Source organism: Frankliniella occidentalis, unplaced genomic scaffold (genome assembly GCF_000697945.3).
Source record: "Frankliniella occidentalis isolate FOCC.00 unplaced genomic scaffold, Focc_3.1 Scaffold435, whole genome shotgun sequence".
Taxonomy (NCBI): domain Eukaryota; kingdom Metazoa; phylum Arthropoda; class Insecta; order Thysanoptera; family Thripidae; genus Frankliniella; species Frankliniella occidentalis.
This window is the reverse complement of record NW_026267555.1, coordinates 1-11,202: the sequence shown is the minus strand read 5'-3', so window position 1 is coordinate 11,202 and position 11,202 is coordinate 1. Positions and strand designations below refer to the sequence as shown.

At 56.3% G+C, this 11,202-nt stretch overlaps 1 protein-coding gene across 1 annotated transcript in view; it reads left to right on the top strand.

Annotated features, from left to right (window-relative positions):
• The window catches only part of LOC127751339 (nephrin-like), a gene marked incomplete at its 3' end in the record, with an annotated part of 42,716 nt that extends 33,694 nt beyond the window's left edge, over window positions 1-9,022 (top strand). The window contains exon 4 of the mRNA XM_052274768.1: window positions 8,865-9,022. Within this exon, the coding sequence (XP_052130728.1) occupies window positions 8,865-9,022 (158 nt within the window). The remainder of the gene's footprint in view (window positions 1-8,864) is intronic.
• Between the last annotated feature and the right edge of the window lie 2,180 nt (window positions 9,023-11,202).

Below are 11,202 nucleotides of genomic sequence, written 5' to 3'. Positions count from 1 at the left end.
CCCCCCCCCTCCCTTTAACCTCCGGGCCGGGCTGCTCCTCGTCAATTAGACGCTTTGCTGACCTTCAGGGATTACTGGAAGCACGCAACCAGCCGGGCGCGTGCGTATGTAAGTCGATGTGTAATTTAGCGTTTTCGTGGCGCCAAGCAGACAAGCATAACTCCTTTTGGCTGAAAAATTAATCCTGGGTAGAGCGCAGCCCTCGGTAGAGCGCCCGTTGTTGGCCGTCTCGGCTCTACGTACATCCAGCACGCATCGTCTTTCAGATCGAGGCGCCCGGCGCCAGCCCGCTCGGGCACTCTGCTACAGTGAGAGAGAGGGAAAAGAGGGGGGGAGGGGGGCTGCTTTCATTCCCATTGAAAATAATCCACTACACGACTCCCTTTCTCCGTATTTTCCCCCTTTGCAATAATACGACTACATTTTCCACATCTGGTGTAACGTGTGAGGACCCGTGGGGCTGCTTTCAGAATCGGTCGACCGGATTCTCTTGATCTGCTGACACACGCCCCTCCCTCTCTCTCTTTCTCGTCCGCCGTGGGACGGCGTGTCTCTCGTGCCCTTCCCCCCGCGCTCACCCCTACCACCACCACCCGCGGCATGGACCGGCCTTATACCTCCCGGCCGCGCCAGCTGCTTTGGATCTCCCTCCAAGTCCTATTATATTCACGGTCCAGTAAACAAAAGAAAAACGGAATGCGCTGCGTAGGCGTGGGGGGGGGGGGCTGCAAGGGGGCAAATCATACGCGAGTGTTGCCGGTGTGCCGCTCAGGTGAGCGCGCCGCGCCGTGCAGCCGGGGGGTGCGCGTTCAGCTCGGTAGGTGGAAGAGGAGGCTTGTTATGCGGGGAGCGCAAGTGTAATTTTACGTTCTACATGGCGCCTGGTGGAGTAAGCAACTGTGTTGGCGATTGATTAATACAGAAGGGCTGGCTAAGAATTTCGTTTCCGGGTTCACGTAGAGGTGCAATATTTCTATACGAGTATGGTTGAAAAAGAAATGTGATTAGTCCCCACCTCATAAGGCACTAAAGATTAAGAACCTTTACATTACAAAAACACTGCCACCTTGAGACTTTTTAGTGCCCTTCTAGGGGCACATAACTGATTTTTTTTAGCATCCCTGGAATGGCATTATGCACCTTTGCACTGTGAAAAATATGTTTGAGCGTATACGATATATTTTGTAATTTTCGATGCACAAAACGAGTCGTACATGTGCGACCTCCCACTTCTGCTCGTTATTCGATTCAAAGTCGACATACGCACGGCTTGTAAATTTTACAATTTTGAGCTGCACTATTGTACTATATGACCCATGGATGGAAATTTTCCTCCACCAGGTACGACAATTTTTCACAAAGTTTTGTTTTAGTGTGTGAGGCGGTGGTGGTCGATCCAGCGTACACTCAATACAATGTCCATTCTTCTTATTATTTTTTCCAAGTTTCTTTCGTTTTTATCTTTCCGGAGAAGAGGCGCAGAGCGCAGAAAACAAATCTGAAGTGGGCGGGTGGGTAGTTGTGCCCTCTCCGCACACAGGTGCTCCGCCAGGGCTAACGATATACAGTGAGGCCCAAAGGGGTACGCGGCTGCTGGTTGCCGGGGGTCGAGGAGGTTAGGGGGAAAAGGGGGGGGGGTGAGGGACTCTGCTCGAGGCCGCGCACCCGTCGTGGCCGCGTTGCCTTCCCTGCGTGCTGGACGCTGCCGCGCTCTTTTGCAACGCTTGCCTCACCTTGCGGGCTCTACAGCATAATGGCCCAATTTCCGGGCAGTGCGCCCCCAATCAGACAGCCAATCCCGCCAGGCAACTATTAATTGGTCCTCTCTGATTACGATTCCTCACGCCAGTGCCTAGTGCCCTATCCTGGAGCCCGACCTACACTTGACTGTAAATCTACCCCTCTTTCTTTGTTTCTTTCTCTCTTCCTATTACGATTCTCTCTCTGTATATCGGCGTGTTTGTTTTCGCTCACGACGGCTTTCCATCGCCAATCATTTGCGGACAGCGCCGAAGAAAAGTTGGATTTCTGAGCCGCTTTTCCCCGAGGAGGACGACATGTCTCCCCGTTCATTATTCCGGAAAGCTCGTCTAATAAGTGAAGTCGGAAAGCCTGCTTATCGCGACTAGTTTGACGACAGCTACTTATATAAGCCCACAGGGCACGAATTTCATCCCTCGTCCTTAAGTGGGAAAAATAATTACTGTTTGTCTTGAATGCCAACACCCTTCCCCTCCGTCTTCTCTCTCGCTCGCTCTCTCTCTCTCTCTCTCTCTCTCTCTCTCTCTCTCTCTCTCTCTCTCTCTCTCTCTCTCTCTCTTTCTCTCTCTCTCTCTCTTTCTCTCTCTCTCTCTCCGAGATGATTAGGCGCGCGCTGCGAAGTGGAATTAATGACGCATCGCCTGCTCGGCTCGGCCCGATGAAAAAGTCGCTCGCCGCGCCGCCCCGGCTCCCTACCCCTTTTGCGCCCATTGATCCCTGCCCGATATCAGAGCCGTTTTATGTTTACTTCTAGGCGGAGGCGCCTCTCTGCCCGGGGAACATCTCTCCCCTTTATGTTTCAAAGGGCTAGCGTGGGAGAGTCACGGCCCAAGGTTTTTGAAGACCGGCCGTTTCTAAAATGTTCTCGACTCCCGCGCCACGCGGAGAGGGGAGAGAGGGTCAATAGATCACTATTTTCTGGCCCAGGGAAATAATCCCCATCAGCTACTTGAAAATAAAAACCCTTTGGTGCGGTGGCGTTACATGTCAGGGGGAAGCGGTGCGCGCGTGGGGGTGCCTCGCAGCGCGGCTCCAGGCCCGCCCTGCGCCCCGGCGAGCGGGCGGGCAGAAAGGCACTTCCGCGGAGGGAACAAGCTTGCATAGCAGAAAGTAGCGGCCATGATGGCGCCTTTTACTGGCCCGGCCGAGCCTCGGGCCCAGCGCGCCGCCCCGGGGCCCTGGCCTGGCGCTCCTGGCCGTAAAGAATCCATTGCAGCACGACGCACTGGGGCGCCCTCCCAATTGGCCCGAGCCGGACGACCGCACCCGGCGGGCCCGGGTCGGTCTCCTCCCCCACCGGCGGGGCCCCGGACGCTGGTTTGGCTCGCGCCACGCACATATGACTACTTGACCGGCCTCCCTTTGGCGCGCGTTCCGCTGCCAACTTTCCACATTCACATTGCGTTTGGTCGCGGCCCCGGCGGGGACAAGTAACGGGACGGAAGGCCCCCGTCGAGGGTGTGCGCCGCGCGGGCCGCCCGCCCCGGCTGTGCGGTCCGGTCGCCCCCCAGCCAAGCCCCAGCCTGCACACGGCCGTCAAAAACGCGTGCGGCGAATTTTTCTCGATGGCCATCCGATTTTACTACCATCACCAAAAGGCGTGCATGTAAAGGACGCTTGAATCGGCATGGCGCGGCGGAGCAGGATATGGAGGGGTGTGCGGGGCGTTGCAGGGCGTTGCAGGGCTCTCTGTGCTTCACAACGCCGAGGGCGTCACGAGCAAAAGGAATTAAAGTGACCTCGACGGAAAGTCACAGCCGCGTGGTGTGCCATATGGCAGTGTTTCACATTTTTCTCTGCGAAAGTGTGTCTCCCTCCCCCCGTCCGGCTGAGGTGACAGTGTGCGGTGCCGAGCGGGTTAGGTGGGGGGTAGGGGGGGGGATAGTAGTGTGGGGCGACCTCTTGCTGGGCGGTCCTCTCATATAAGGAAGGCACCTAAAACCCATTGCGGGACGACCCGTCCCCCGGGGCCTTGCGGCCCTACCCCTCGGGGCCCCAGGCGGCCTCGCTCGGCCCCTCCGCCCCTGGAAATCCTTTACCCGGACGCGGCAGTAAAGTGCGCTCTGAACGACGCGATCCTCACGTCTACACGCTGCGGGATTTCTCTCGTCTCCCCCCTTCTCTCTCTGCTTCCCGTTCCCGGCAGTGATTCACTCGGACTCAGTGCAGCGGCAGCCGGGGGTGCGACTGCGGCCTCGCGGAGCCTAGCCTCTTCATGATGAATTAATTCTCGCCCTGAATACCCAAAGGGCCGGGTGGGCCCGATGGGGAAGGGGGCGGCAGGAGGAGCCGCTGCCGCCGCTGCTGCTGCTGTCCGATGCAAACATTGCGATAGCGGCGTCAAACACTGGCAGGCTCCGCTCTGCGCGCAAGGGCCGCCTGCCGCTGCTGAGGCACCCCGGGCTCTCGCGATAAAAACGTCGTTTTGTCATCTTTTCGGCGTCCGCCAGGCCAGGTAATTTCCTCCGCCGCCGCGCATGCGCCGTGCTGGACCACTCCTTGCGGCCTAAAAGAAATGTTGCAGTGGCTCTCAGTTTTGTTTCGAGTCTTGTATGGTCGGGGAATGGGAATTCGCTTCTCGTGATGGCGGCAGGATGCAACTGCGCAACTGAAGGGGCACGTTCGCAGAATCTTCTTGAGCACCTTATTTCATTTCAGTATACCCCATATCTTAGGGTCGGTATGAGGCGGGTGTGTAGAGAATAGGGCGCCAGACGGTTCGAGCCAGACTCGCTTTATCCCGAGCACGGCCCAGGGGGCGAAGCGCGGCGGGCGGCAGTGCCCGAGCCCTGCTTCCAAGAGCACAGTGAGCACAGGGCTGAGCCAAGCCAAGTTGACCCTTTGAAATCACATTCCGACCCTGCGATGCGAATGATGTGATGAAGTCCTTGCCTGACTAGCTGCTCGGCGCCGCTTAAGGAGGGAACGCCACTTCTCGACGGGCAACTTCCAACTTCCATGGCAGGGTCAGCAGCAGCAGGTAAAACTCGAAATCTCAGTCAGTTCCTTCCTCCGTCCGTCCACGATTCTCAAGGGCAACCTTTCTGCGTGTTTTATTGTTATTAGCGCGGCAGTATTTTCGCAGAGCCATGAATGAATTTATGCAAATGAACTGCCGAACTCCCTCCCCCCTTCTCCTGCCTCTCGAGAGTGTCCGTCGGAGGGGTCAGGGCCACGGAATTCTGTCTCTATCTCTCTCTGCTCTGAAGGCACGGCGGGAGGGTAGCAATGTCCCATCCCGTAACTCCGCCGCTGCTTAGGGAGGACTTCCATAAATTAATTAGTTGCTGAGTGTTCGACGGCTGGACACCTAGCTCCGTCCGCCCGCCGGCCCAGCCCGAGGCCGAACCTGCAAAGGGACGGGCCCCGCTCCTCGCGCGCCGGAGGGAACACAGTACTGCTACTCTGCGCGGAACCAGCACGACCCCCGGGCGGCGGAGTAGAGCCCCGCTCCACTCGACGGAGGGTCGGTCACGTGACTTGATGAAATCATTACTCGCACGCAGCGGCCGCAGCTCCGCCGCGAGCCGCGCCAGCTGCTGTACTAGTAGGGGGCGTGGCGCCTGTGGACCACAGGGTAGGCAACCGGGCGGCACTAGCGCGGGTGGGCGGCCTACCTACCAGGCGCTCCGCCTTCGGCCTGCTGCGCACCCTAAACGCCGTGGTTGCGTCTCCTAGCTTGTTTTCGCACTCTTTTTTGAATGTCAAAATGTTGGCCCGACTTTTGAAAAAGGGCAATTTTTCGCCTCATTGCTTGCATTGAAAGTTACTCTATGTAACAACACGTATGCGTGTATGTGTACGTGTATAGTTATATTTATTGTAACAAGTCCGTGACAGCTGACAGCTGTTACACTGCTAATTATGCTCTGAAAGTTTAGCTATATATTTACAATCAACAAAAATAATTTTGTGACGCAAAGTAACAAATATGTAACATATGTTACGGAAAGTAATTTGTATAAAACTGTTACGTAAAATAATTTGTATATCCGATGTTACAAACTTAACGCACACGAACGTAACAAAGAGCTTTGAATTATGTTACGCATAGTGGTTTTCAGAGTGCCAAACTTTAATGTACCTTCAAACGAAGGCTAGCGTGGAAAATCAAATTTCAGTTGCCGACTCGGTTCTGGTTTCACGATACGATACGGGAAAAAGAAGATGCGGATGCTTCGTCTTGTCCCCTTCTTCTTTGCCCTTCGCCGCCCGCTGTCACCGAATTTCCTCGCCCACGACTCCGTCTTGAGGCGCAAAGTCAAGATAACGTCGGGACAGCGGCGATATCACACAGCTTGGTACCACTATTGTGGGCAGATTGACCCTGCCGCGCCCGTCCCCGGCAATGCCGTGCGACCGCTGCCACCGCGGTTCTCGTCGGTCCGTTTATATCCCCGCCCGTCCGTCCCAGTACCGGTAGCTGTTTGTCCCGCGCCCCCGAGCAGTGCCGCGAGGGCCCACCGGGAGGTGGTTCGGCGGCCTCGCCTCACAGCCCCCAGAGAGCAGGTGGGGTAGGCCGGCGGAAAGGGGGGGCGGGGTGAGGGGGGAGGTCGTCGTGTGACGGGCGGTAACGAGGTGTCACCAGCTGCCTTTTCCGGGAGGTGAAAAGTTTCACACGTAATGAGCGGAGCTGAGCTGTGTGGTACAGCGGGCGGGGAGGGTGCGGCCGGAGAGAGTCTAGCAGAGTAGAGTAGAGCCTGAGCCTAGCCGGGGCCTCGCCCGAGCCGGGGGACGGGCCGGGCCGGGCGAGAACTTGATGGGGGTAACGTCTTAATGTGTGCGGACTATGTGGGACAGCGCGCGCGAGTCAACAGCTTAGTCCGCACATATAGGCCCCCCATCCCATCCCCCCCACGGTGCGCAAACATGCAGGCAGCAGGACCTGCTCGCAGTTTGCGCTCTGCTGGCGCCGTGTCGTCCTCTTCCTGAGCCAGCGCGCGGGTCCCGCCGGGTCCTGGTGGGTGCCTGTGGGGCGCGGCGTGGGCCCTGTCCCAAGGTGGCCGCTGCTCTACGACGCCCCGTTTTGGGTTAGGCGGAGCACAGCCATTACGCTCATGAAGGCTCTGCTGTGTATCGCAGGTGGTGTCGTTTCGCGGGGGATGGTAGCGACGCCCCCTCCCCACGCTCGCGCCCCTGCCCCGCCCTCGACCTTGTTTATGAGGGCTAAGTAGCTTACCTAGTCTCGCACGAGGGTCCCATCCTCCTCCCGGTCCCTTTTGCGTGCTTCGCTCGGCTAGGTCTCATGCCAGGCTGAATGACATCTCTGTTGAGCGTCGCCCTCTTCTCCCCATCCCCTTCAACATGGTGAAGTGTGCCAACCATCATCCCCTTATCCCCACCCATTCCTCTCCCACCCCCCATGCCTCACCCCACTCTCGTGCGAACCTCAATCGCTAATTTGTCAGCGAGGTCCTCTACTATCAGAGAGTCGAGCGCGCGTGCGAGCTGTGCTAGGCTATGCTGCGCCACTTGCAACTCGCAAGCGACGCGCGTGTAGGTTGTCCCCCAAGGTTGGGTTTGTTTCGCACTTGTGACTCACAGCAGCGCGCGTGGTGGGTTCTGTAGGGCACACCTGTTAGTTTGGAAACAGTTTTGGCCGACGGGATGTGTAAGCCAGCCTCCCACCTGCCCTATTCCATTTTTCATTTCCCGACTTGCGCATAGAATAAAAGTGAGCACCCCGGGCGCGACCCCCGCCCCCTTGCTCACCCTCGCCCCACCAAGCCCAACAGCACACCACCCGTAGATACCGACAAAATTCAGGTCATCTTTCAGGGGCGCGTAAAAGAGCAAAGCGAGCCAGAGCAGAGCAGCGGGGGACAGTAAAACTGCGAGCGGGCTGGGCGACATGAGCAAGAGCGGTGGCGGCCCAAGGCGGCACCTACCCGAGGAGGGGGCGGAGGGGGGAGAGGTCGAGTGCACAGCAGCGCGCACTAGCTGCGGCGGACCAGCTGCACGAAACCACGGGCTGCAATAATATTGCGTTTCCATTAGTTCTAGTCGCTCGGACTCCATCACTACTCCCCCGCATGCGCGCTGCGCGCTTGTACGGGCTGTTGCGACACTGCACGCTTGTGTGGCCCGCTCTGTTTTGAGCGTGTATATCAACTATACTGACGACGGGCCCCACGGCCGGTTAGCTTTCTGGTCTTTGGGCGTTCGGGTTAGGCTTTGTCTGTGAAACGCCCTCCTCTTCCCCTACGCGTTCCTGCGCGGCGCACACACCTTCCCTGACCTTAGCACTTTCTTTTCGTTTGCCCACCGGGGAGTAGGGATAACGCTCGTAAAAGTGCACGCCAGGCGCGGCGGGGCGCTGCGAGCTGGGCGGCCTGCTGACCTGTCGCCGTCCTGTGCGAGGTTAGGGAGGAGGAGGAGGTGCTGCTTTGAGGCCAGGCCGTCAGCAGAGTTAGTTCTCATCGTGCTGACGACAGCGGCCGGCTGCGAGGCGATGGGGCGCGCTCGCGCTCTGCTCCAGAGGTGTAAAAAAGGGGGGACCGGGTAGGGGGGGGGGGACAGCGACGCAGTGTTACACACGTCTGTCAGGGTCGACAGGAGGGGCCGCAGCAGGGGTTGGCATCACTGAAAAGCACTCTATGTTATAACACGTCTACACTAATTCTGTGACGGCCATCATTTCCCAGTCAGTACACTGCGTGGGAAAATCTTGCATGGGTTGCAGAAATTTTTTACATTATGTGTGTTGTAAAACTACAATTTGAAATTGTAAAATTACACACCGTATTCTGTGTAGACTTGGAATTCAATGGGGAGAAAAAATTGGTTTGTCGTACCACGTTTTGTTTTGTAAACCGAACGAACCTACAAAAATGTTGTAAATTTACGAAGGTTTTTTCACCGCGTGCAACGGAAATTGTTACAGAGATTTAGGAAATCATGCTTGGATAGCGTATGTCTATATATCGAGACATGTACCTCACGGATTTATAGGAGAAAAGTTACAGACTTGGATGGACAAACTCTTAGGTTCCCTGTGCCCTTTGCATTCTCAGTAATCGTTCAAAAGCTAAAAAGGCTGATGCTGATGCTAATGGACACTGGACAGATGGAGTGACGGTTTGCTTTCCTCTTTATTTTTGCAGTGCGTCCACTGTACGCTGCCATCATGCCACTGGACAGTGGGCAGGTTTTATCTGCCAACAAGCCCATTCAGATGGTGTGCCAGTCAGCGGGGTCCCGGCCACCAGCCAAGATAACTTGGTGGAAAGATGGGCTACGCCTTGACAACGCGCAGCAAATGGTAAGTATTTCTGTGATATTCGTCTCCGTATTTGTGAACTTTAGTAAATTCACTTTTATGTCCACTCTTGATAAACCGTTCAGTTCACCGGAGAAAAATAAGGTGTTAATGCGAAACTATTGATTTTTTCCTCAAACGAAATTTTGATAGTTTTGATCACTGTATCAGTAGGTGCGAGTTTTATGGAGACATTTTATGACTGGACTGTCCGTTTTTAGTTGGAAATGGTGGTGCAAAAATTTCGTTGCTTTCAGGAAGTAAAGTGTTGTTTCTTCGCTGTTAAATAAACTCCTGGAATTTCACCAAGGAACACTCGTGCAAGTATTGCCAAAGTCCTTTGGGATTTCCTAATGAACTCTGTAGATTTCACGTGTCGAGTTTAGCTTTTGAAACATATAGACGAAATGAAAACTTCCACCTTAAACATCTGTTTTAGTACACAAAAACTAAGGACGGAGTCCTCTGGGAATTTTCAATATCGGTGGAAAGTGACTCTTCGGGAAACCCCAAGAAATTTTTAACAATGTTGCAACACTGTTTCAGTTATACTGGTATAAAGATTCACGTCGTCTCACTCAACGAAATAAATGCATGTCTACGTTATTTTTTGGGCTTTCTGAAACGATCCGAATTTGTGTCCGCCTATAGTCTCCTCGGTTCAATTATATATTTGCATGGTGGCGGTTCCATTTATTTGAGCAGCTGAACAAAACCTTGGGCTAGGCGCATTTTGCTGAATGTCGGTCACGCGAGCAGGCGCGCGCGCGCCGGCGCCGTTCCCTCTTGGCTGTGTGTTGTCGGCGCGTCACTGGGGGATTGTTCGCATCACGTGCGCAACATTCGCGCGGCCTGCCTGCATGCGTCGGGCGTGCCAACGTAACAATAGAGGTGGCGCGACGGGGCGGGGCCGAGCGGGGCGCGCGTCCGACCGGGGCGGGACGGGGCGGTTGGCAACCCGACCCCCCCTCTGCTCTTGCTCGCGCCGTGACGGGACGGTTCGCGTATAGGCTGGGCGACAGACACGAGGGGCGCGGCCCGGCCTGGCGCACACATTATACATTCGGCCTGATGTTGGGCTGCTTTTGTTTGGAAAAACCCTTGGGTATACGATGAAGCGCCGTGCCATTTGTGGCGCGATAATAACAGTTGATGACGGCATATTGTGCGCGCGTGTGTGTCTGTGCGCGTGTCGTGCGAGGGTTTACGCCATTGATAGTGCGTCTGCGGTCTGCGGCGTGCGCTCCGACCCCTGAGTGATAATCACTGTTCTCCGGGGTTGTCTTGGGGCAGCTGGATTGCCGTTGTGCCCTCCTCCCCCTTCCCCCTCCGAAGTTGTGTAGCAGATTGACCTGCCGGGGTGGGGGAGGTGTGGACGGTAAGCAGGCTGGAATAGAGAGGTGACAGGGACGGAGCAGGACCCCAAGCCTCCTCCCCCTCCCCGCTCCTCGTCGTCCTGTTCTCGGTAAATTAGGCCGTAATCGTAATTGAGTGCTCCATCCACTCTTGGGCCGGAGTGGGAAGAGAGGCGGGCTTATTTTCACACATTTGGGGAGTCGTGTGTGTGTTTCGATCATCACGGCGCTTTAACTCCACCAGAGAGACTTAGGGCGTAAATGAGCTGGTCTATGAGACCCCTCTCGTGCGCGGGCCGTGGCCCCGGGCTCTCCCGAGCCGAGGGTTCCGCCGCCGCCCGCCCCCGCCAGACCGTCCCCGGGCTCGATGGCCGCTTCCCATTGTGAGCGGGGCAATGTGGTTAGATATGGGCTCGGTGGCATTGTCCTTGGCGGAACTAATTCCGATTATTTGTCTTTGATTCGAATGGGGCGAACAGAGTGAGTCGCCCTCAGATAGATATGAGCGCGCCAGTTGGTTCATATCCTTCGAGGCGCTATGATGGTGTGGTTATCGCCTGCTCTGTTTAGAGGGATGCGGACGGCGGACGACGACCCCGTCGGGGACTTGGATATACTTTTCCGGAACTAACTTTGTCCGTGTGCTTGTGTGGCTGGCACCCAAACACACCCAAACCACACACGCACACACACACAGGCAGGCCTCGCGGCAGTAATCACGGTGACATAGGCACACCCTTGCGGCCAACCGCAGCAGTCAACACCATCATGGCCAACCGAGCAAGCTGAACGTGGCTGAACGTGTGTGTGTGTGTTCGTGTCGGCGGG